The 27,908-nt window shown below is 37.3% G+C and overlaps 1 protein-coding gene across 1 annotated transcript; it reads left to right on the top strand.

The window, feature by feature from the left end:
- Positions 1-4,327: 4,327 nt before the first annotated feature.
- LOC110375470 (adenylate cyclase type 8) lies at positions 4,328-27,908 on the top strand. Its single transcript, XM_021333581.3, has 21 exons — positions 4,328-4,509; positions 7,710-8,356; positions 8,440-8,589; positions 9,757-9,872; positions 9,961-10,072; positions 10,172-10,299; positions 10,379-10,537; positions 10,978-11,116; positions 13,235-13,336; positions 13,617-13,708; positions 14,943-15,198; positions 15,738-15,821; positions 16,113-16,220; positions 17,600-17,811; positions 18,208-18,283; positions 18,400-18,622; positions 19,645-19,727; positions 20,670-20,771; positions 22,931-23,179; positions 23,273-23,422; positions 24,831-27,908. The coding sequence occupies exons 2-21, from the start codon at positions 7,811-7,813 to the stop codon at positions 24,951-24,953; spliced, it is 3,210 nt and encodes a 1,069-aa protein (XP_021189256.3). The 5' UTR covers positions 4,328-4,509; positions 7,710-7,810; the 3' UTR covers positions 24,954-27,908.

Raw genomic sequence — 27,908 nt, 5'->3', positions numbered from 1 at the left:
GACTATGCAGTGCCCAAAATGGCAAATCAGAGCGATTTTGACGCCTGCGTCAGATGGATGTCTATGAAACGACAATTATAAAATAGAAAATACATATCAAGGTATAAACTTACACATATAAACTATTCGAGAGTCAAGTTAGTAAAATTACACGCTGTTCATGCTATTACAACGCTTGTATATCATACTTTTCATTTATAATTCAATTTTACAAATATGCATTAATTTGTTCCCGCCCGCCATCTTAAATTATGGATTAAGAAAATCGTGCAGAAACAGATGTGCCATAAAACTGGCAGTAGGTAAAATATCAATGAAAACAGACTTCACTTTGTCATCGTATGTTCTTACTTTCAAGAAAAAATAATTAAATTCGCGAAAATTTGTGATAGCCCTCTTAAGAAAAAAAAACATCGTAATTAATATTAAAAACTCTAAAAATAAGTTCCTGGTTTTAATATATTACATGATTTTGCATTCAATTAGATATAAATAAACTTTTTGATATATTACATGATTTTGAATTCACTTAGATATAAACTTTTTGAGTAATGAAAAATGTAGGCAAAATAGGAGCGACACTTCAGCAATTAACATCAATGAGGATGACTACATGTCACAATACGTCAACGAGATGTCAACAGACGACATAAGCGGGTAAATTATTTGTATGGATGTTCTTGTCTATCGCTAGAATGTATGTCAATGGCGACAGTGGATAATTATTGGGTTCGAATCCCCTTGACAAAATTCAGAGGTTCAGTAACTAATTTAGACAACTGAAATAGCATCAATATTTGCTTTATATCTTTAAAATGGGCATTAAAACAGGCCCCTGGCGAACTCCATAACCATTGGACTTCAGCACTGTTCACAGTTAAATGAATTTAGTTGTGAAATAGAAGAGAACTTGTTGACCCTTAGGTCCATTATATAAATATCGAGCATGACCACACAAGTAGGCTTTGCGGAACGTTAACATAGGTAAAGAAAAGAACAATGTCTGGTTTCGGCCCACCCAATCAACTTTTAAAACTGAATTCTCACGGACACAAAGTTCTTTCCTACAACAATTTACGTATAAAATACTAACTTCTTATAAAATATTTAATTGTTATCTAGAACTTTTCCAAAAAAAAAAATCATGTTCATAAATAATTATTTTGTTTATCGAGTTCAGGTTTTTCGTTTGAATAATTTGGTTTTGAGAAGTTCAATGCAAAAGTGGAAAACATAGAAAAGCTTCTGACATTAAACTACACAAAAAACTGTAAGAATTTTCACTGTACATGAAATATTTTTATTGAGCCTAAGTTACTATGGACGTCTGACATTGTTCTTTCAGTACATTTATTCAGGGCAACGACTAGATAAAAGAGTTTGATTAGCACAGCACACTAGGACTCATGCCGAAAAAATGACAGGCCTAATTAAACAGGCCTAGCTAAGGGTGCGTCCACATCTGGCGAATGCGCCGCGAATGCGCAGCACGCGAGCCGATCGCGAGCTGTCCGCGAGCTGCGCGCGTGCAGTCACTGCAATAGTTCGGTGCGCCTCTTTAGCGCAACTCACGCAAGGCTCGTATAGAGCGCGCGAGCGGCGCGCGATCTGTGCGCAATCAGTTCTCGCCCTTACAGTTCCGTATATTGGCTCAGTACTATCGAAGATGGCAGACGTCGCGCGCCGCCTGCGCGCCGCTCGCGTGCGGCGCAGAAGCGGCGCACGAACAAAAATGCGCCGCCCGCGCGCAGCTCGCGCGCGACCTAAGCGCCGCACTATTATCTACTGTGAAACACTATTCATTTACTGTAATACTTTAGACAATAAATAACAAATTAAATCAACATATTTACAAACAAAAAGAAAAGGAAATAATAAAACGATATGATCCTATATGTATATAACGATAACGATACGATCCGTAGTATTTCCTTACCGAATTTCTAACAACTGCTCCATCTTATGTACCTACAAATTGTAGCGGGGACCCACGACTATAATGTGCCTTCCGTCACACCTTTTATCACCCATCCATCCATTCACGAACCACGCCAATCGTTGCTGAACCTTATGATCAATCTATCGCTGCGGGTGTTGCTTAGCCACGAGCCCCTCTACCATTTGCTGCATCATTATTTATCATTATTTAATTCTTAGTTCATTAAGGCGATTATCACACTGCCCCGCATGATGCAGCGTAGTGCGTGGATGCGTTTTTTTCCGTTGCTTGTAAATATCTCCGTTTGTATGGAAAACACGCATAGTCCAACACACTGAAAATGCATCCACGCGCGTTCATGCGGATCACGCACATACATGCGGAGAAACACGCACCCCCGCGCGTAGGTGCGGGGCGAGACGCATGGTATGGCACACTGAATCCCGCAGTGACGCGCGTGATTTTGAATGGACGTGAACGTGTATATTTGAAAATGGAAGCCGCCGTGCGTGAATCTACTAAACGCACCTACGCGCGTGCGTGCGCGAAAAACCCGCACGATGATGCAGATCTGCACCCCCGCAGGAACGCGCGTAGGTGCGTCGACACGCAAGATGCAGCGTGATGCGGGGCAGTGTGAAGATCACCTAATTCTGAAAAGTGTGCATGATTAGGATTATAGTAGCTTGGTTTTTGATTATGCCAAAAATCTTAATTAGGGACTCTTTGTTCAAGGCGTATTGAGGCCACGACCTTTCTGTTAAGAAAATGTGATATTCTCCTACTTTGTTTCGTCTTGAGGAGTCAAATAGGATTTATTATTTCGTAAATTAAATTTTTCGTGTGCGCGAGGTATCGAATGGTAGAATTAAGAGTCGTAATGTTATTTGACGAAAGTTGCGGTGTTTTTTTGTAGATTTGTCTTGAAGTCACTAGTTTCTTTATCTTGAAGTTCGGAGTAGCAAAGTTATCAGACGAAATCTGTGTAATATGACCAGAAGCATGAAAATATATATACCTGAAGCTTGGTTGATACAACCGTCCATTTAAGTGCTACGAAAATAATACAGGACTTAATTACTTCCGTTTTACAGTTGATACAACTTTTTTGAAGGTGTTCAAAAATGGTCGCACTTTGGCGTATTATCTTTCTTCTTTATACATAATTTATTTTAAGGATACATCAATAGTAAAAGTTATGGTCAAAATGAAAACAAAATAATAAGGTTAAAGTCCGTATTCCCCAAAGGCCCACCCGGAGTTAACGTAGACGTTGCTACGCAGCGCCTACGGCGTAGTCAGGCTCTAACGGCCGAGGGAATAAAAATACTTTCCTATTGCTTTTTATTTTATTTGTGTTATGTGTTACGGTCCTCTATTGACTATTTATTTTGTTTATGTAATGTATTATTTATTCTATAGTTTATGCTAAATAAAAGTTTAGGTTGAAGAGTAGGACGTAAAAGTAGATATGCTTTAGTCACTGAAATATCAACACTTTTTTTTCCTTAAAGAGAAATAGAAATTAACCTCTCTCTAAATAAAATAATGTCATCTTTCATAAAATTAATTAGGAAGACCTACATCACAGTGCTTTGTTCTACCTACTTTCACTTACATAATGGCGCGCTTCTGAAATTAATGTAATGCAATTCAGTAGCAAGCTGAAGTAGGTTAACTGAGATTGTTAAGATTGATGCACCAACATGAAGTTTTGATAACCTACTACTGTCTAACATTTTAATAAATATTCGTATTCAATGATGAATGAATTCAATCTCGAAAATATATGCAGGTACAACTCAGAAAAATTGTGCAGTCTCAAAAACTAACAATGAGATGATTCACTTTCAATATAAAAAGTAATATTTTATTATACATTTAAATCAACGAAGGAAAATACGGAAAATAGTCCTTGAGCGGTTCCTAATACAGACTGAAGTGAGCTTCCTTGACCTTGACCAAAATACTTTACAAATGTTAAATGGGGTTCATATCCACTGTTTCGTATTGGATTTAAAATCAATATGACATGGTGACGGCGAGGAAAGCTTTTGGCCTGAAATCTGTACCCATATGTCTACACCATACGTAGGCATTGTGCTAGCTACTTGCGTCTTAACTAAACCGATCGTAGTTTCTAGCTAAGGTAGCAATCAGAAATTAGGGCAAAAATATTGTAGGCTGATATCATCGTAGGTAACATAAGAAGTTTTATTAGTGTGTGACAAAAGTTTAGTCATAAAAGAGTTAGTGAAATGTTAACAAAATACAGTGGAATCAATGTATAGTGGAATGAGCTAAGCGGGTTGTGTGGGGTGGCCGGGGAACAGGGGCAGCGCCGGGCTCGGGCGGCGGGCGGCGGCCGGCGCGCGGCAGTCGCACGGCAGCACGTGCGCGCACCGCCCTCGCGCCGCCCGAGCCCACGGCGCCCGGCGCGCCACCCGCGCATCAGCCCTGTGAACCCAACGCGCTCAATATTCCACACGATTGCAATCCTCCTGTAATTCCTACATAAAACGTACGGTTATCTGTTTTTCGTCGTTCCTGAATTAGGCCCGTCTTGTAATGTAAGGGTCATCCTCTCGCGATTTAAATATTTATGGGTCAATAGTAAGAGTTTTACTGAGATTGCTTACATCATCGGAACCGTAATTTAGGCGGGAAATACAATTCTATTAAATAATAAATGAAGTAATCTGTAACGTTTCTGCGACGTCCGGAGCAAAAGGAAATGACAAAATGTTTTTTTTTTTCATGACTGTGGTTTATAGCGTACTTTACCTACATTTTTATGCTAAGTCTCTAGTTATAGAGACGAAGCGGTACCTACTTGTCTTCAATCGCACAGTATCATAGTCTTATGTTTGTATGCCGATACTGATAGTCAAATATAAATCTCGGGCGCCGCAGCCCTTTGTTGACAATAATGATGTCTCCATCCAGAATGTCTTCATAAAGCTTTGTGTGATACACAAATTGATTATTTAGCTGCTTCATTCATATCTTTAGCACCATTCAACTAACAGTACCATTTCATTGCTGTAAACCTGAAATATTATTTGGCAGTACAAAGATGTAAGTTTTAGTTAAAATGTAGATAGTTAAGTAAGATAATATCAATAGTTATGTTTTATGCATGTTTCTTTCCAAATAATAATTATTTCTAAACTAAGATGACATCATCATCATCATCATGATCAGCCGACAGAGTATCTGGATTTCTTTGTTTTGCTTCGAGACGTTTTAAATACTTAAACTAGGAATCTATAAAGATGAATGATATTCAATAATCACCGAGTTGTTATCTGCCAGAGCCGATTAAAGCCTCGTTTTGACGAGTATGATTGATTGATAGTTTCAGCTAGAAATTACGAAATAACATGTTTCCGTACAAGTGATCATTTGGTTTTTGTGTATTTGTGTTTTATCTCTAGATCACATTGTTTGGACACTTCCATTTGATTAAATATCAATTATTGCTAAAAATAAGTTTCGATTACCATTTTCTTAGCTAAATTGTAGCTTTTATGAGATTTGGATTGGGTCAAATTATAAGTACCTAATAAAAATTCTTCATATTTTGTTAATTGGGCCGGAACAAAATTAAAAGTCGAAATGTAACTTAACTAGAATTCCATAGTTATACTACGAAAAATTAAACAGTTGAAACGCGAGCTGCTAAGAGTATTTCTAATTTAATCTCATCAAGAATTTATGGTCGGATCGTAAATAATTATCTCCAACCAAACATTATCAAGTTATTTTTATGGAATAGCATGTAGGGAAATCTAGCTTCACTTCAGAAGGAGAAAAAATACGTAAAAAAATAAGTATTTTGTTCACATTTCGAAATATTAATATAGGCTATAACGAAACGGTTCACCAGGAAACGTAATTCTATCGAGCTACTCATGTTCGTTTAGGGTTTAGCTTATCTTGATTGACTGTAAGGTTCGTGAAAGCTTATACCTCTATTGTACTCAATCCCTGCCGAAATCGAGTACCTACTTACGTTTATTTCTAGACATTTTCCTAAAGTGTGCAGTAACCATTTGTTATAATTTACAAAACGTACTGTGTGACCTATAAATCATTATTAAGTACTTGATTATTGTCACGATATGGATAAAATAGCGTTTTATGAATTTCCGCATTTTCACGTACGACTGGAATGAGAAAACTACTAAAATGTCATTTAGCACATTTTATTGACTCGTTATGAAACTGATGACCTAATTCAAGCTCATATTACATTATTGAGTACATTTGAGTAAAACTATGGTTTTACGATTCTATCATTAACCAAGCCTCTAGTCTAACTATACGGTTTCGCAAAACGATTATGTAGGTACAATTTATATGAATTCTCTGTAACGTTTTGAAGTTAGAGTAATTTACTAAATACAAGAATTTTGGAGTTTCAACTCGAAGATTACGCGTGACTAACTAGCTCATAAGCGGCGATGAGTAAAATAAGTGAAACAAATAACTTGTGACTAAGTTTCACGGTCACATCACAAACGTCCATCGTAACAATTGTCAATATTGAAATTAGTATGGACAAAACTATGGGTACTTTATGTATGTCTTTAAACGGCCCAGTTAATGAATGGATATCGGAACAATGTTTCAGCGTGTAATTTATTCATTACACAGGCGTCCTCGATCAAGCCGTCTTGCTAACGGAAAGTCTCCGCCTGATGATCTCTCTGACGTTCATTCAATAAGACGATGTGACACACGTTGTTCTAGTTCTTGCATTTTTATACACAGTTCCCCAATGTTTACAGATTAGAGGGCAACTATTTCATGATTGTGTCTTCGTTATTCCTTACTAATATTATAAATGTTAAAGTCATCCTATTTGTCGCACTTTGACGCCTTAACCACTGTACCGATTTATCTAGGGCTTGAGAAAGGACAGGAAAGGATTTTCAATACTTCCCTCGATACGCGGTTCAGCCTGCGGGGAACAGGTAGTAGAGTAGATAAACCTATATATATGGGACATGTAGGCTTAACTTTATTTCATATATTTTTACATGACAGATTAATTACTTACCAACATCTTACAGGTGTTCAATAACATATGATTTATATGTTGTGAAAATATAGAGCTATGTACCTTCCATATGAGTAGGGCTGCCATCTCAAATTTCGCCAAACCAGGACAAAGATTTAAAAAAAACCCGGACATTTGACGTAAATCGCATTTTTTCCCCGGACGGGTAGGTACTCTTATACCGAATAAAGTTAGTGTTTTGTATCATAATGCCGATAAATACGTAACTACAGTAAGTTGCTTTCTTACATGAAAAGTGTCCGGGTTTTCCCCGGACGCTTCTTGAAAACCCGCCCGGACGTCCCCCGGACGGGGTCAAAACGAGGACAAATCCGGGGAAACCCGGACGGATGGCAGCCCTACATATGAGTCATGCCACAAACAGCCCATCTTCACGAGTCTTCATGAAACGTAGACGCTTATTGTTATCTTAATAGCAGACTATCGCGTTTGTATATAAAGCTGTAGGTACTTATGAAACAAATTTTAAGATCATTTAACTCCATAGACTTATCAGACATCGCTTTTTAATTTAACTGTGGAGACATTGATTTTTTAGGCTTGTGTTGCTACGTTTGGACAGTACGTAGGTTAATCACAATAACAATCTTGTCATTTCCTTTCCAACGGACAGAAAATCAATAAAAACGAATTCTTCGAACAAACATCTATTTGACTCACGTGCAACGTAATTCTGTATTTCAGTAGTGTTAAATAAAATCTATGAAATACGCCATGACAATAATGGAGAACGTTCTTAGCAATAAATGGCTTGAGTTGTTGGAAATAAGTACAAACTGAAAGCAATGGAGAAACAAATGCAGGCGAGAACGTTGAACAAATCAGCGTGTTGGATATGTTTAGTGCCACCATGGGGATTCACAGACCGAGAAGAAGAGAAGCTATACTCGGCGTATACGCAGCGACAGCGGCAGCGAGCTGTGCCTCGGCTGCTGGCCACCGGCGCGCTCATGCAGGCGTTCGCGGTGGTGGTGCCGGGGGAGCGCGACCTGTCCTTCGCGTACGCTTCTGTCGCCATAGCCCTGGTAGCTAACCTGATCCTGGCATCCGCGTACGTGTGCGTACGCCCTGCGCGCCGTGTCCTCAACCATGTGGCGTGGCTTGTGCTCTGGACTCAACTGTTAGTGAGCGCCTCTCGTCGGTTAGGAGATTCGTACAACGAGTTACTCGGCTGGGCCGTAGTGCTTCAATATTTTACCCTCGCCACCCTGCCCCTGCATCATGTGTTGCTCATACTGTACAGCTCAATTTCGTTTTGCGGGTATCTTCTGGTGCAATACTACAATGCTTCAACATCAGAGACCAGACTAGCTGACGACTTCTACTTTCAGGTATTTAATGCATAGCAATTATTTTAAATACTTAAACAGGCATACGTTATTAGGTTTTCTTCAACATTATACCTCTTTGACAGCAAATTGCAAATGGTGCACTGCTACTTGGTGCGACGATGCTGGGAGGCACGGCATATGCTATCAGTGAAAAGCAACAACGTAGTTCATTCCAAGAAACCAAGAGAAGCTTACGTGATAAACTCACAATTGAACAACAGAGCAAAGAACAGGTGACCATTAACGTATCCATAATTCTATATGTATCAAAACATTACCTATCTGTTTGCCAATAAGACCTTAATATAGAAGCGAGTAGCTTGGACTCTTTCCTTTCTGTACCTAAGGCTAAAAATGTTCTGAAAAAAAAACATTTTAGTGACTGTCCAATTTTATTTTCTTTGCTATCGTGGATAGTAATAATAAAAACTGAAATGCGATACTTTTTATATTATTATTGTCGAACGTTGTAAAGGATTAACGATATTTTTCAATTTATTTAAAATTGGTTGAGACGTTTAAAACTTGAGAACAATAATTTCCTTTTTCAATAACCAAGTAGGCACTTAAGTTTCGTCTTCTGTTAAGAATTTATATAATTTTGAAGTTTATGTTCCAAGTCTGAAATGGGAATATTTTATTACTGAGCAAAGTTTGTTTCGTCGATTTTTGGCAACCCTTGAATTGAATTGCCCGACTTTAAGTTTAAACGTTACTAAGTTTAACGTTTGGGTCTTATTTAAATTGATGTCATCGGTTATATCAATTTAAACTAAGAACTGAAGTCTCGTAAGAACTGGGTTGTCACCCGAAACACCGGAACTATCTTGTGTTTAAACGAGTATGTAGGAGTTAGACTATCATAATCTGGCTAAATACGTATTTGATAAGACAGATTTTGGAGTCGCTGACAAGCTGGTGTTCAATAAGAGTATATCGACTCAGCTGCAATCAAATCGTTTACTGCCTGTGATCCATGAAATCACGGGAAACGTCACCGAGCTGGCTTCAAGCGCAGTGATGTGTGGCGATGACACACCTACTCACACTTATGCGTAGTTTCATCATCCATGAGAGGGCGCATTAAATATAGGGAAGCGATCAGATCGTTCAAGTTAATCATTTCATTTTTACACGTTGCGAAATACGGGAGGCCAATCTCTCTCTCTCTTAATAATGTAAAGATCGTAGGAGGCGAAATTTATATCCGTATTTAAGCCGTATCTAATCACAATGACTCGCATACAAATTAAATTTCTCAAACGTTTCATCTTCTTCAATTTACGAATAAGCTTTTCTGTTTATTTTGGTAGATATCCTATTTGATGCAAAGTGATGTTGGAGTGATAGAAGCACTATATACGTACTTAGTTATTACATCATGAACACATTTCTTTTAGGAGCGGCTGCTGCTATCGGTTCTCCCAGAACACGTCGCCGTGCAAATGCGGAAGGAACTCGGTCTGATTGATACGCAGTTCAAAAAAATTTATATGTCTCGACATGAAAATGTCAGGTATGTCTGCAACTTAGAATCGTTTATTTCGGCAACTATATAATGAACTACTATTATACATGTATTAACATATTATTTCTGCATGCAGTATTCTGTATGCGGACATCGTAGGCTTCACTGCTATTTCCTCAACATATTCAGCGCAAGATCTCGTCGCCATATTGAATGAGCTGTTTGCTCGTTTTGATCGACTTGCTGAGGTAAAGAAAATTTAATTTATTATTTCGTCTCCAAGTCTCGTCCGCGTTAAATTAATACCGCCAGTCTCGGCTTCCGTAAATTGTTATTTTATTTTGTAGAAATATCAACAGCTTCGCATTAAAATTCTGGGGGATTGTTATTATTGCATCAGCGGAGCGCCTGTTGAGCGTCCAGACCATGCCGTGCTCTGTGTGCACATGGGACTTTCTATGGTCAAAGCCATTAAGTAAGTATAAAAGTACCTTTTAAAAATAGAATACAGAAAATTAATATATGAAGCCTTATGTATATTTCGATTTGTCCAGATATGTTCAACAGACCACAAACTCGCCAGTTGACATGCGAGTTGGCATCCATACAGGTGCAGTACTCGCGGGAGTACTTGGCCAAAGACAATGGCAGTTTGATGTATACTCACGAGATGTCGAACTAGCTAACAAGATGGAGAGCAGTGGAATGGCTGGGTAGGTAGCTACTGACGTCACATTTCTGTTGCCAGTGTTATTTAGACAAACGCCTTTGAAAAACAAAGAAGAATAGAGCTTAGATGTCTTATTTATAACTCGAGTAAACTTGAATTAAATGTCGTTTTACTAAGGTTGATCAACTTCATACAATTATCAACGTAAAATAAATTCTGTTTTACACAGGAAAATCTATCTTTAAAAATCTCATAGCATCTGTGTCGCAGACACTACAATCCATTTCATTTCATTGTACATACCTAAACAATGTCAAAACTGTTTACACACAGAGATGCGAAACAGACAAATAAAATCATCTAAAGGTGGTTTATTCGTTTATTCTTAGTTGTTTTAAAAGATTTATTTATTCAACGACTTTAGTAGCTGTTTCTATTTATGTGTACGTAGTTACATTCTATTTATAAGAGTTTTGTTTACAGACGCGTACATGTTTCCGAAGTAACGCTGAGTTTTCTGAACGACGAGTTTGAAGTAGAGCCCGCTCATGGGGAACGGCGCGAGGAAATGCTGCGCCAGGCTGGCATCAAGACGTACTTCATCGTGCGAGTTCTCAAACCGGTGAGTACTCTGCTCGAATAACATAAACAATTATATACTTACAGCCTACTTACGTACCTATGCCACATTACTTGCTCGTTTTGCCTTGTTATTTCTGCAGGCGCCTATATTGTAAGGAGACTTTTCTGTAGTTTTCAGTGTAAACGTTATATTGTTAGGAACGTGTAATTCGGTTGCTACGTACCTTTGTGTAATAAGAAATAAACATTTACGCTAAACGAGAACGTGCGTATTTCTGAGAACTACTCGTAAGCACTTCAGTCCACACATTGCAGATGATATTGCCAACGAATTCACTAAAGAGTTTTGTTGTTATAACAAAAATAGCTAATATAATTCTCAAGTGTATGTATTACGAATATTAAAAGACCTATAAGACTTAACAAAAATAGCTAATATCATTCTCAAATTAATGCATTACCTACTAATATTATAAAACATATAAGATTACACATATTCCTAATAACAGTTCTAGTAGGACCAGTATCACCTGTCTGTTTATGGAACTCGTAATCCTTATTTGAAATATCTCAAATTATATATCTTATATATCTCGTATATCAAATTATAATTAGGTACTAATCTGAGCACTGTTAAAATCTGATTCATCATCATCATCATCTCAGCCATAGGACGTCCACTGCTGAACATAGGCCTCCCCCTTTGATCTGATTGAACAACCTCAATTATTGTAACAATAATTCCCCGTCTGTATGTACTTGATAATGCTCAAAAGCGAATTGGCAATATAATAATTTAATAGAAACCGACCCCATCATATTTGGGAAAAAGACTACGTAGATGGGAGAATAAGCAAACAAATTGACACAAATATTTTCAATTTTAGAACCCAATGGACCAATCAAATTAAGCAATTTGCCAACAGCGACATTTTCCGTTATCAATGCCTTAATTAGCCTGAATAGTCTCGACTGCGATGTGAAATATTTGTATCGGGGTACGCAGCTGTGAATGTACCTACATACATTTTTGATTGACACTATGTATGTACAAAATACCACCTCGCTACCGAATTCCGAATCGTATTATTCGTTCGCGATAGGCGTGGGTTTTATATGAATTGTTTTGTGATCAATTTGCCTCCAGTGAATAACTTTCACGCTGTGCAATAATATAAACTGCGTTGTTGAAATTAATTTGCATATTGATAGGTATAGTTTTCAATATTTTTTGTTCTACTATAAGCTTAGTGTACTAGATAATATTGCAAACGGTAAGTACATCGAATATCGGAAAGCGAAGGTCTCTTCCCAAACCCACCCACCCGCGGAGAGAGCTCCTAACTCCCTCTAGTAGCAAGACTTAAGCTGATTATGTTGGTTGTATCTAAAAGAGCCCTAGTTACTGAAGAACTATATGTGCTTGATTGAAATGTTTATTTCGATATAAGCCTGCTTTTATTTTACTTCCGTTTAACGAGGAAGGAGAAGTTGACGTTCAATAGTTTAAGTACCTACATGCTATTTGGCGGTCAATCAAAAACTGCTTTTTATATATAGATAACCTTAACAAATTGCTTGGAAGCATTTAATGAATGTTGCTATAACACAGCTGGAAGTAATCCAAAATATTGCAGTTTACACCGTACTTATACATATCGTAGTTTTCGCAGTTATTACAAACGTGCTTTAGATTTTAAACTATATTTCCATTTAAGGCTAAAAATATTAATATCTTAAAGAAGGTAGTACCTATTCACAATCAAAAAAAATTACTGTGAACAAGATAGTAACATGAACCATCCTTTTACTTTTCTATCTATATGGAACGGACGCCGAAGCAAATTAGGTCGACAAAGCTTTATGACAAGGTGAACAAAGCGAAATGGAAAATCTACGATTTTCTTGTTCATATTGCAGTCTGCATTTATTAACACGTGAATACTCTCTTTACTTTATTCATTTGAAGCTCTATGATCACGTTTGCCTTATAAAGATGGTCGTGGTATTTGTATATTTAGTAAACTAGGTTAATCCCACCTACCGGGATTTAATTACACGAGTGAGCAGGGCAGCAAATAAAATGAATAAATGTGAGGCAGTGCGTTTCAGTTTCCGTGGCTAGTGGAGTTATGTTTACTGTGATTGTATGGTACAGTTTCAAGGAGGCGAGGAGAAGAGTGCACCGGAGGGCGAGGCCGCGGAGGGTGGAGACGCGGCCGACACGCTCTCCGACCTCCGAGACGATGACGAGGACTCGGTGAGTGCACTACTGCGCTTCCCCGCCCCTCCCACCCTCCCTCGCACCGCTCCCGCGCCTCCAGCCTAAATAAATAGGACACTAGGGCACTAGGCGGCCTGCGCTAGATAGTTCCTAGTGTAGCTAACGTAGCAGGTTAAAATAATCTCACTCGAATCGATTGTTCATTATGTTCGGACATATGTTGATTGTTAATGCTACAAGTACGCGGATCATGTGCTCTCATATATTGATTTTTCGCTTGTCAATTACATAGACATGCTTCGTACATTATTCGTAGGTTCTGTCGCCACAAGACGAGAGCAAGGACAACGAAGAACAGAAAATACTTAGCATGTTGCAAGAAGAGCTGGTGAATAGAGACGATGACAAGTAAGTTCACAGGTTTTGCACAATATTATTCAGTCCTTTGTTGTAGGTACCGTGTGTAATAGCTATGTGAAGTGGACAGTTTGAATCTTCATTTGAGTCTCTATTTTGTTTAAGACATTATTTTTAACATAAACTTATTTACAAAGGCGAGCTGTACATAATCAGTCAACGAAACCCATTGTAAAAATTACAGAATGTGTTTTCTTAAAATACTTGCCATTAAAATATTGCTAAACAAGCACTACGCATATACAAATATACAGTGGTTTGCTTCCAAATTATCAATCCAACAAGTTCACTGAGCTGTGTATTTAAATTATTTTGTATATCTTGGACAGTTTTTCTGTTCCTATTTCTGTTGCTTTCACCGGAAACTATTAACGAGCAGCTCGGCGGTACTCAATTTTCCAGTTTTCCCTTTTTATTTTATTTTTATTTCTGTCTGTGGCTATTACCCAATAATTTAATTTATTCGCAGCGCATCATAATGTTTGTTTCTTTTTGTATTACACAAACCGCATAGGCTGGAATGTGAAGGGCAAACCCATCTCGCGTATAATTGATAGGATCGTTGGTCTACTCATTAGCATGTCTGTTTTTCCAGTGTTTGCTCATCAAAAGTATACACATAATTATAATGATTGATTTATTGTGGTCGACCACCATCACCTTCATTGTGTTTATATGCACCGTAATCTCAATAATATGTTGGTTGTGATATTGCTGCAAAATATGAATTTCAAATTATTAACTGCATGTAAGATTAACTCATTTGTTCTTTTGAATCTGAAAGGAATAAAACGAATGAATTGGATTGCTCTTAACGTTAACACAGCGAATTATTTTCATATTTCCTTTTTGTTGGGTGTTTGTAAATGTGTAAGGCGAGTGAAGATCGATCTGTTCGGATACACCGCGTATCGCAAATAGTTACAATATGCTATTTCAGGCGCATGTAATGGAACCGTGTCAATAAACACATTTACCATACCGGTCCTCGGCCTATGCAGGAGCAGATTGTTTTCTTTATTATAAGCTGCAATTTACACTCTGTAAACGTAAAGTGATGATCGAATTATATAGCTCAATTTCAAGACAATGCTTATTGATGGATATAAGTAGGACTTTAAAACTTTCTCCGTGTTTAAGATCTTTCGAGACTTCAGAGTACCTACTTCAATGTATAAAACATATTAACAATTTTAATGTATTGATTGATAAAATGTGATGCCAGGGAGCTAGCAGACGGGACGACGTTATGCCTGACGTTCAAAGCATCGGGGGCGGAGGACGTGTACGCTCGGCGAAGCGACCCGTGCCCGCTGGCCATCGCCGCGCCGCCGCTGATGCTGCTCCCGGCCGTGGTGACGCTGGCCAGCTTCGCGGTACCGCCCACCTGGTCACTGCATGCCGTCTACCTCGCGCTCGTGCTAGAGACCGGCCTAATCAACGTGGTTTATTACACGTGCTATCGATATTCACAGTATAAGGTTAGCACTGATAATTTTATGCTTAAAGTATTTCGAGAAGAGAGTAGGGAATTTGAACAACAGTAGGTACCTATGTCATGTACCAAGGCGCAAAAATTCACAAGATTGTTAAGTGCATGACCTATAAATTGATTGTCAGATTACAAGATACAATTGGTAATATTTCAACAAGGTCTTAGTGCCAAAAGGTCTATTTTGATGTACGCAATAAATAATCGACTTATAGAAAACCTTAGCCTATCGCTTATCGCTATGGGGAGCGTGAGGAATGTTAAATGTCGAAGCGAAAAGAACGCCATTCTCGTTCACTGATGAAATCATAAAAGCCTCTGTCTAATACTAATGTTAAAGAGACTTATTTAAAAACAAAACGCTTTTAATAGGTACCTACTTTATACAACTTTTACAAATGACTAGACATCAATTAGCTGTAATGTTTAATGACACTTAAACTGCAAGTGAATGAATAACAGCAATCCATTACTCATTATTGTATGTTGCCTGAATTTCAATATAATTAGTGATTTGTAATGTTGCAGAAAAAAATAGTGAGTCCTTATTGGAAGCTAACATGCGGAACGTTCAACATCGCGATGTTTGTGGCCGCGAACATTGCGCCACTGGTGAGTGCGCTAACACCATCTAACTATGTTCACTATCACCGACTCTCACTATCTACTCGTTATTTCTATTTCCATCGCGACGAGTTTCCGTCACGATTACTATCACTATCACTACAGCTGTCGCTATCGCCGCGCGTCGGCAATCACTCTTCATACCCACACATGTCATCTTAACTTATTAGATTGTTGTTTACTTTTTAAAAGTTTCCTATAACTTTCGAGAAACTTTTTCTGACATTCCATACATTATCAATTTTGTATCTTAATATATGATTATAAATGTTTGTGCAGATAATTTGCGGTAATTTCGAGACGATGCTTCTGGAGGATGGTCTCCGAGACGACGCGCCTGCGCACAGCGGCGCGCGGCGCTGCATACATCCTTCTTACTACTATCATGTGAAGTACCTTTTCTACTTTCACATTTACATACCGACGGCAGGCTGACGAACAATATGCCGATTCGACACAACAGCCTCAGCCTAGACAGCTGTTGAAAATTAACAGATACATGTGGAAATGGGCACTAGACTTGACTAGACTTTTACATAATGATTTTTGTGTCGCAACAATCAAATTTAGGTATTCCACTCAATACGTAATATTTCATAAAAATGACGAATCCATGCTAAAACGTTTTTATAGTCAAATTAATTTTCTACGGCTTCATATTTAGTATGAACGATGCAATAGCCAATTTAACTATGCATCTGTGGAGTTTAGAGAAATTTAATAATTTTCAACGGTTGCAGATGTATTTAATAGAAATTATATAAAGCAATTGAAATACCTAACTAATATCTACCACATACAATCGGTACTTATATGTTTTCAGTGGTATGTTGTATAACGCGGTTGACCTTTCAAACGTCCTAGCTTTCTCACGTAGTCGTAAATAGTTACTGTTACTTACACCAACCAAAGTTCTTTGGGTTAAACGAATGCAACCAAACAACAGCGTGAAGCTGGTGACAGGTTTCTCATCGTTGTCGCTTGTACAAACTCATAGTAACCTATTTCCCCCGTTCGACTTTTTTAATCTCGCATCGTGGGAAGACAAACAGCTGATGTGTACAGCTCGGCGCTATTGGTACGTTTTTAGTTCAACGTGACAAATAATGAATCAAACTCAAATGCAATCGATTAAGGCATAGTGGATAGCTGTATTAATTAGGCAGATACTTAAGTAAGATACGTTTGGAAGGTGCAGCCAACTAATTACGAAACCTACATGACTATAGAAAAGTTAAATGACAACGACGAGGAATGGGGCCTCTTTGTAACCATATACTTGTTTATTTAATTCATTAAAGGCGCATATATACGGAGGAAGAATAAACGGCCCTGTTTTTCTTAATTAAGCTCAATTTTCTTGCAAACACGAACTTACACGAGCCATCCTTACGTAATTAGTACTTGTCAGCACGGGTCAATGTCATGGAAATTAATGTTAATGTATACTTAATTCTTGTTATACTTCGTGTACATTCTAAATGGTTTTGAGTAAAGAAGAATATTCGTGTGACAATAATTGTAAGATAAATACGCAATAATAAAGGGTAGAGAAGATATAATTGTAGACATCACAAGTTCAGTATTAAAGTGCATTTCACGAAAGAAGTCCCGCAGGCGCAGCGCTAGTGTCTATGCGATAGCTCAGTAAAAACAATTTTCCGCGGGACTTCATTCGCGAAATGGACCTTAAAAATAAATAAACAGAAAATATTAGAGAGCCTACTCAGCAACAAGTTATATTAATGACTGGTTCGTATACTCAGGTGGGTGCGGGCGCAGCTTGCGGCGCGCTGTGGGTGTCGCCACTAGGCGTGTGCGCGCGCAGCGTGTTGCTGGCTCTGCTGGCCGCCGCGCACGCCGTGCCCGCGCTCCTGCACCCCGCGCTGCTGCTGTCGCGGCCCTCGCTCGACCGCGACCCCTACCGCGTGCGCTACAACGCCACCACCGACTACGACGAACACCTACTGGCAATCCTGTACGTCACCATCAAACAACAAAGGGCCTGATTCTGCTAATGTCATAATATGACAATTGGATAGCAATAGCAGTTTTAACCTTATCAGGCAATACCAATCGTATTCTAATGACATGTCATTGGTTTAATATTGGTTTGCCATTTGGTTTATAGGGTAGTCTGCACTTCAATCATATTGCAATCGTAAATCATTTGCAGACAATATGATTAAAACACAGAAAAGGATAAAAACGTTTATTTAAAAGAAAAAAATAGCGGAATGCCACATACGCTTCATTCGTAATTGAGTCGTGATTGGATCTCAGTTGGATAGTAAAATTTGCGGAATTGAGCCCCTGTTCAAAAACTTAGCTTATGACATGAACTTTACCTACTGATACTCATTTCAATTTGCAGGGCCCGCATCCATGGCGGTCGCAACATAATCATGCTATTCTTCATAGTGGTGGCGCTCCTGATATTCAATAGATACGTACGTATTATTAGGAACTACAAATATACCCTATATTTGCTTCTACTATAGGCATTACAAAAACCTGCTATAGTATATAAGTAAGTTTTGCTAGATCAACTTTGACGTGTTAACAGGTGGAATCCCTGGAGCGTGCCCGTCACTCCCGCGGGGAGCGCATGCGAGCACAAGCGGAGCAAGCTGGCGACCTGCGACGGCGCAACCAGGCGCTGATCCACAACGTGCTGCCTCCACACGTGGCGCGTCACTTCATGGGCGCGCGCCACCACCATCGCGACCTGTACAGCCAGAGTTACGCGGAGGTCGGCGTGCTATTCGCCTCCATGCCCAACTTTTCAGGTATGAAACCTGGGGCCCGATTCTCCTAATTTAATAATGTCAAAATCGAATAGAAATCGAATCGCAATATGATCGCAATAGCAGTTTTAACCATATCGGGCATTCTGCTACTATTAAAAGACCAATCGTATTCGATTGACATTTGATTGGTGTGCGATTGGTCTGCTATTTTGGTGATTTTGGTCTAAACGGTAGTTTGCTGTACAATCATTTTGCAATCGTAAATCATTTGCAGACAAAATGATTCATTATTGAATGACAGAAAAGGATAAAAACGTTTATTTCAAAGAAAAAATAGCGGAATGCCACATACGCTTCAATCGTAATCGAGTCGGGATTGGATCTCAGTCGAATCGAGTCGAACGTGAATCGTATGACGCTTAAGTAAAATTAGGAGAATCGGGGCCCTGTTCTGAAGTTTGCCCATTCCTTTTGTTCCTAGTGAGTTTATATTTGGAAGATTTGAGGAAATAAATAGCGGGGATTATATGCAAGTTGATATTGTTTAGAAATAATGTTATTTTTGAGATGTCTTCAGATAGAGATGGATGTATTGTATGAAGTCGACCCAACAAAAATAGTGGTACAACAAAATGATTGGGATAAGATTAGGAGAAAAATAATGAGACCTTAACGTGAACATTTAAACTGGTCTCAATTATAAACTACACTGTCGCACACCTACCAATTTACCCACTGTCAATATTTCTCGATGAATAAATAAAAAATATTCCTGACAGTTCAGTATGTAAATGATTATTTTCAAAGGTCATATGTTCTAAGGTTTTAACATGCATCGTCTTCAATACTATTACAGAAAAATGTCGCTTTCGTTGCTTGCCTTGACTAGTTTTGTTACTAGACATATTAATGAACACGTTTATTAAAAAAAACATTTTATTGTGTTAAAAAAAATATGTAGGTAGCCTTTTGCTTTTATATTTAATTAACCTTTTCTTAAGAAGGTTTATTAACTAGTATCAAATAAATTATTATGTCATGTATTGTTTGCTTTGTTACAGAGTTCTACTCCGAAGAAACAGTCAATAACCAAGGCCTAGAATGTTTACGGTTTCTGAATGAAGTCATATCAGACTTCGATCTGGTAGGTAATTGTTCATTTCATGTCACAAACATGCGCATTACGGATATAAACGCATACTATTTAATATGCAAGCATCATGAATACCAGTACCTACAACTTTTGTTGCGTCACTTTATCGATCGTGCAACGACAACTTTATAAAGCACAACTTCATTTTATTGTTTAATACACGTACAATTTCGTATGACAGCATAACTTAAAGAAGTTGCACAATTAACACAGTTGTCTTATATTATACCATAGGTTAACCTCTGAAAAAAACTTTTGACCAAGTTTTATAAAAAAAATTGGTAATAACATAAATAAAAAATGATTTGTTTGACCAGACAAATTTAATTTCCTGTAAACATAATATTGCGTATTTTACCTCCACGATATGAAAGTAGTGGTAAGATTTCCGCCGCAAGTCATTCAACTACTGCACAACCTCATTTAAGAATAGGAATTCATCTATTTTCCTAAATAAATATTTGTAATCTAGATAGAAAATAATAGTTTTTAATAGTTTAGCCACATGAAGATTTATGCAAGTTTCAGAATAAAGATGTAAGCAAGAAGATACTTTCAATTTTCACACAATTTAATGCACTTAACTATAAAGTACAATAAAGAGACAATACAACTAGGAATTTATCTATTACTAAATAGACAATATAACTAGGAATATATCTACTACTAAATAGACAATGTAAATAGGAATATACTATACTATACATTTAGATTCTGTCCTTCCTGGTTAAACGAGGTTGTATAGGAAACTGCTTTCCACTTCACAAGTAGGTTCTAAATGGTGATTGAAGGGCAAAGGTGCAAATTGTACACCTATGCGTCTTTATGTCTTTGTCTCTTATTTATTGCTCATTTCAATTTACATACAAATTAACTTTCAAACATGTTTGAAGCCGTAAAAAATTAACGGATGATTTTAAATTTGGGTTGCAGTTACTTGAAGATTCCAAGTTCAGTAAGGACATAATCAAAATAAAAACTATCAGCTCCACGTATATGGCTGCGTCAGGCCTAAACCCAACGCGACAAATGCAGGTAAGATACTTAATAAAGATAATATCAATAGTTAATTTTCATTAATTTTAATTGTTATTTAAGAAAGGAACATGTTGAAATACAGACAATAAGAATGATTAGCTACGTATAATCGTAAGCGATACGTAAGAATGACATTTAAGAGCGTGTACGCTCGGCGCGCGATGTCAACTTTAGGTAATTCAACGCAAAAAACCGCGCAGACTAGCGTCGCGGCTGTGTGCGTGCCTATCATACTTCACGTATAGTCACACAAACCATTTTGATCCTTTCGAGTGAAATTGGTAGAACAAAAAATATATTATTTAGTAAATAGTTAATAGCGGGAAAATAGTGTAAGTCTATGGATTTCTAAAATATAAAAGCATGAAAATAAGTCGTTAATACTTACACTCTTTTGCAAAAAAATCGGGCACCTATGAAAACCTTGGTTTTGAGGACTTTCTGTATATTACATACAATTTTCAACAGTACTAAATAGTCGACTGATGATTAATGACAATGTTAAGAGTTTCTGTATTTTAACCGATTTCAAAAAAAGAAAGGAGGAGGTTTCAATTAGATTGTTTTGTGATTGTTCTCAATTTGATTGTTCTCGATTTCTCAAAGACGCCTGGACCGATTTGAAAAATTGATTGTTTATATGAATGGTCCAGTCCATCCAGACCGAAAAATTGTGGTCAAATAACAACAATTGCCGGAAAGCCAAATATTGGTGAAGAGCTTGGGTTTACCATTGCAAATAAAGTTTTAAGTTATCTATCCTATATGCTTCAAAAGTTATTCGAGATCAAAAGTCAAAATTTGGGTACATCCCAAATGAAAAAAAAAAAAATTACAGTTCGATTGGTAACAGACATCTGCAATAAGTGATTTCTAGCCTAAGGAGTCCGCCATATTGGATTTAGACTCGCGACACATTTTTTTTCGAGTTATTCATAGCAAGCCCTTTCATTTGATACCCATATCGTAGGAATGCATTAAAAACATGTTTTTCTCCATCTTGGGTATACCGCCATATTGGATATAGAATCATACATTGTCATTAAAACTGAACATTCAAACAAAATTTCAACTCAATCGATAAAAAAAATATGCTTCAAAATTGAGCTTTAAATAAAATTTTAATAGTAATGTATCAAGATTTGTTGGTCGCGCTTGAAATGTTCTCTATTCTCGGTATCCACGGCAGAGGTTATTCACCCTACGCGATGTGACGGAGCGACACGTCCTCTCTCTGTGAAGCCTTGCGGCGGTCTGGTTTGAGTTGACTCGCGTGCAGCGTTTTATAGTAGTTTTTAAATAATTTATAAAAAATAAAACGAGAGATTAAATTATAATATAAAGTTTATGTTTTAAAGAAAGAGTTATATTACTATAGTAAATAATTGTTATATTAAATTAAGTAAGATAGATAGGTAAAAAAAGCATTTGAAATTCACAATTTTTCACATTGTTAAAATATTTTTTTCTGAAAGATAGAGACCTATATCAAAAAATGTTTTCAACTAACTATAGGCATGGGGATTTCGTCTATGAGTAAAAAAATAAATATGATTAGATTTGCCACTGTTTTCACATGAATTTAAGCTTCGAAATAGACGCTGAACGGGAATTTTATAAAACATCTGTTACGTTATAGGGGTTTTAAGTATTTAAACTACACAAATTGAAATTTATGTTCAATTAACTATATAGACAGTGAAATTACCTTGCGTTATTAAAAAATAACATAGTTATAGGATAAGTAGTTACTGAGAAACAGTGGTTTGAAAAGTACCATTTTAGGCCAAATGGCGCGCGGTTGACGTACACGCTCTTAACACTGAGTTTATAAATACGAAAGGACATATAGTTTTTTAAAATTACACAAGTTTTTATGAGTGCAATTCGGAACAAGTTTGCAAAGAAAAGCTACAAATAAAAATGATAATGGTTTTCATTTAATTTAACTGACTGTTTGACGTAGTTAATGACAAACAGAGGACAAAAGAACAAATCTGATGAACATAGCTTTTATTGTTTAGATAATAGTTAATATTCTTGATTAAGCACCTAGTTATTTGAATGCGTGAAACAGATGAACTCGGAAGAATATTGATTAATGTATTTGAATAATCAATAATGACTTTTAAATATGACCACGATGATCGTCACAGCCATCAGACGGAGTGCTAGTGCGGTGGGCGCACCTGGCATGTCTGGTGGAGTTCGCGCTAGAGCTGCAGCGAGTGCTCGCAGCCATCAACGAGCAGTCCTTCAACCACTTCGTACTGCGCATGGGCGTCAACCACGGCCCCATCACTGCCGGCGTCATCGGCGCGCGCAAGCCTCACTACGACATATGGGGGAACACCGTCAATGTTGCGTCTCGGATGGAAAGCACCGGCAAAGCTGGCTGCATTCAGGTACCATCAAAAAGATTATAAACTTTTTATTAAATATTTATTAATCACTAGGAAGATTTTGTTCTACACCGCTATTCCTTCCTGTTGCAACAGGTGACAGAAGAAACTTGCGAGATCCTACAGAGTTTCGGCTATTACTTTGAGCAGCGAGGCCTGGTCGCGGTCAAGGGCAAGGGCCAGCTCATGACCTACTACTTGCAGGGCAAGCGCGACACGCCCACCGGCCAGACGGACAAACACACTGTCAGTAACACCTAATATGAACATAGAATACATTTTTATCTAATAAGCTACCAAATACATATGTTAATTGTACGATGCAGGGGCATAACAAACTAACCGCACTTGATCTAAAAACTTTAACCTTCGTTGGGACGATTTTCATATTAATAGATCATGTTATTTTTACTACAAAATATACTATGAGAAACTAAGCTTGGGTAGGCTTCACTTGTATACATCGCTATTCTAAATAAAATTGTCATCTCCAGGCTCAAGGCACACAGACGCAGAATTAAAGGTCAGAAGTGAAAAGAAAGTTCGTTAGCAACATAACATGAAGACATTCGCTTAGCTACAGTGCGTCAGTGTGTCTTGCCTCGAAATCTAACATTGTGTTCATGCGAGTTCCCTCAGACATAACGGTCAATTACAAATAACGTAACTGTCGGATATTACGACAGCGTAACATGTGTAATGTTTCCATAACGGATTGTCGTCGGAAGCGAGGAGGACCGTGGGTGCTGGTGCGCGGCCACCTGGAGGGGGAGGGGGAGAGGGGACGGGGCAGTGCTTGCGCGGTGGACAGTCTACCCGGACAGGCCGACTTGTATCTTGTCGCACTGGACGGGCAGGCCGCCCGCCTCGCACGCCATACCATCATCGCCGATCATCAGCTGCTAACTACTAACCTATGATATTACGTATCTATGTATTTCTGTATGTGCTTGTGCTCGGTGCAAAGTACCTGCGTAGTTTCTTGTGTTCTTGTACACTTCCGTAAATGAGTGCGCAGGTCGAGTGACTTTACTTTTATTTTCACCGCGTTCAAGCACCTTTGGCATGTGGTTATAGGCGTTAACAATTGATAGTTGCGTGTGTGCCTAAATCGTGTATCTGTGTTTGTAAACATTGCATAATTACTCTTTCACAAGGATGTTACTCTCGTTTGCAAGTTACGACCATAATATTGTTACATTCGCAGTTTGACCTTTAATGGAAACAGGAATGTCGCGGAATTGCTGATACGATAATAAGAAAGCTGATCCATTATATTAACAGTATAAATCTAACTCTATTGAAAATAATTTACATGCTGCGAAGCTTTGAGTTATTCTTATTGACCTTTTGTAACTAGGTTTCTTAGCTCTCTGCCATAATTTGTCATTTAAAATATTTTGGTTTGCATCACTGTCATTTCAGCATAACTTTTCAAAAATCGCCTGAAGATTGTCTATCCAAGAAAAGTCAAATTGTTTTAAATTCAAATCAGTATTTCAATAACATTGCATTAGGTATCACAGACGAAGCTGGATAATCTGAATAACAAAGGAGTGTCCACTGTTCGTTCCGTAACTGTCGCTGTTCCGGTGTATTTGCGGAATTAGTATTACGCAATGTATTGTACAGTTAGCATTGTCCGGCATTACAGATCGCGCCCCCAGCGCCGGAGCCAGGAGCTGGCGACGCGTTGCTAGCCAATGGCGACGCCGCAGACGGCTGCGACCCGCTGCGGGCCGCCGCAGACGCAGACCGGCCCCTACTGCCAGCCTGAATACTGCCCTGCATTCCATACTACAATAATATAGGCGTAACCACTAAATAAACTGTCCTAACTCATACCTTCATTCTCACAGCAATAAAATAACTCTCTCTAAAAATACTGCTACACACGAAGTGGCACTATTGAATTAGATCAAAAGTAGGTGTTATATAGGAATATACCTACCTATATTTTTTAAATGTTTCAAAAATATATTTTTACTTACGTTAATTTATCTGCCGTGTCTAAAACCTATCTCATTTCACTGTAAGATGTCTGTAAAATAGTACAAAGTATGAGGAACAGTCGTCTTTCAAAGTGTCCTTCTTTTTCTTGGATTTTGTACGAAGAGAAAAGAGTTTGTGTATGATTGGGTGTGATCGAAGAAAACAAAAAAGAACTAAGAATTCACCGGTGGGTGGTTGTATTAATATAAATTACCACACTCGTACATAACATACCTAACAAAAGCCCTAAGTTAAACAAGTGTTTAGTTTGAAATGCTTTTTATAACAGATGTGACAAAGCAAGTTCGTAATAATTAAATGTTCAGACGCATTTGCTAATATCTATTAAGCAGTTAAAATTAATAGACTCATCGATGTGTAGAGAAGCACTCTTCACAGCAAATAAAAGGAGTGTTTTACCTATTTTTTGAACTAACAACGATAACAAATAAGCTGAACTTGTTTATTCAAAACTAGACTAAACTAGTTACCCTGAATCTAGTCTCGCCGGTAAACAAGTATTCTTAGAATGCAAACACTGCACACAATGATTTTCCTCACACTAACTTAAGGCATTATACATAGACACTAAATTGGTAAATATGTATTTATTTCGTAAAACCATAGACGTAGAAAAATAATAGTTAGTGCTTGAATATTGCTGTCATGAAATTATAATTGCCAGTTGCCTATTAAGTTTTGGTTAATAATAATGAGAAAGTGAGTGCTGTCTAATGGTTGTTACGTAAGGTTTACATTAATACTGCTTAAGCCTATGACGTTTATATGTAATTGTATTGTATTATCTATTCTTACGACAATGACTAATCAAACTGGAAACAATAATCATTCTTTTTTTTGCAATTCAATATTTGAAAGATCAAACGATACGCGTCATGGTTGGTTGAGTTCATTTACCCTTTTGGATATCGACATCGACTACTTCTAATATAACTGTTTAAAGCTCTAGGTAATGAATGTGACTTTTAACTTAGTATTTAATAACTTAGTGATGTGATCACGACGTTATACTTTCTACTGGCTCATTGTATGCAGTAGGTAAGGGCCACAACTATGATTAATTAGAGAAATGGACTAGTGATCTAGTCTTGTTCTTCAAAATAAAGTGTAGCAATAATAAATTATAATTTAACTTATTATTCAGGGTAATAATCACTTCAAACAACAAGCAAATCTAGGAGTTTATCAAATGATCTGATATATAAATAGTTTATCATTGTGGAAATCCGTATGCCCATCTATTAGGGTTGGTTTAGCTTTACATTGCAATGAGAACTTTTGTATTCGGTTTAGCTTTACTTATATTACTTTGTGCGTTCTAAATCCAATTCATTATCATTTAAGTGCCCAACGGACTCGTAGGCACTAAACTGACTTCATTATTATGATAAACTATTCTTGTTTTCATTCTGCGTCTGATATAATAATTCATCGATAAATCAATTTATGGATTTTCTTACTGCACAAGTCTTGACCCACCCTAATAGTGTATTAGAAAGAATTGTAAATTTTAACAAATAAACGCATTAAGCTTATGGTATCTATTATTTCAGGTGAAAAAAAAATTGTTCAGGAGCCCATTATTTTGGTGGTTAGTGTTAGTAAGGGTAAACAAAAGGCAGCCATTCCGCGTAAAACAGCGATAAGCGATAGCATCTGTTGGAAGTGGAGACCGACCCCAGATAGCAAACAGATGACGACGAAGGTTCAACAGCTCATCGATTCATACATATGCATCTTTTTATATCGAATATATTGTTTTGTAATTTTCATATACGTATCTGAGCTTTAACAAAAATATTGTGTAATATCTAAGAAATATCTTACATTTCACAGAAAATCAAGGAAAAAATGTGTTGACTGATTCTATAAGAAACCACAAATAACATTTATTGCCTATAAACCCAGTTTCGTTAGCCTTTCAATACCCACAAACTCCTTTTTGTTACCTACTTTTTGAACAATTTATTATAATTTTATTATTATTGTATTAGGCACAATGTACATCCTTATTTTTATACTTTTATAATGTTATATCATGAACAAACTGATATCGATAAAGATTCAAAATGGAACCTACATGAGCAGATACAAGTTTCGCAGGTTACATAACAGTGTTTTTGCAGTAAATCTTATATAGTTGGTGTTGCCTCATCTTTGGATCTTCATGTATTTAGGTAGCTATATTGTGATATTGATTGTTAGGTACTTAGAACGTTAGCATCAGTGTCGCTTGAATCTCATCAGACGGACGCGTCTGTGCCAGTGTGTAATCAATTAAGAGTAGAATATTATGTACTACGTATTAGAGTAGGTGATACAAATATAATGTAACATCATTAAATCTGTGCTTTCATAATTCGCCTAGAGTATCTTCTTAGCCTAAGTATTTATTGTGTACTTTTGTATTAGAGCATAAAGTATCTACTAGGACGTAACATAGGTGTCATCTTCCGAGTAGGTCCTTGCACAGATCTATCATACATAGATACATATTGTTTAAATACATATTGTGTAGGTATCTCAGTGGTGATATTATTACTGTAAATCGTATTTAGGTGTATGTAGAAAGATGATTTTATTTTCTTTCTCTCTAGTGATATTACCTACTTCCTGTGATTTGTGACTATTAATAATTTTATACATGTTCTAGCTCAAACTAAATCTGGAGGTTGAACTTCTCTTGGCTATAATTTTATTAAATAAAGCAATATCTACA

Source organism: Helicoverpa armigera, chromosome 6 (assembly GCF_030705265.1).
Source record: "Helicoverpa armigera isolate CAAS_96S chromosome 6, ASM3070526v1, whole genome shotgun sequence".
Taxonomy (NCBI): domain Eukaryota; kingdom Metazoa; phylum Arthropoda; class Insecta; order Lepidoptera; family Noctuidae; genus Helicoverpa; species Helicoverpa armigera.
The sequence above is the reverse complement of the archived record's forward strand: the minus strand, read 5'-3'. Positions and strand labels throughout refer to the sequence as shown.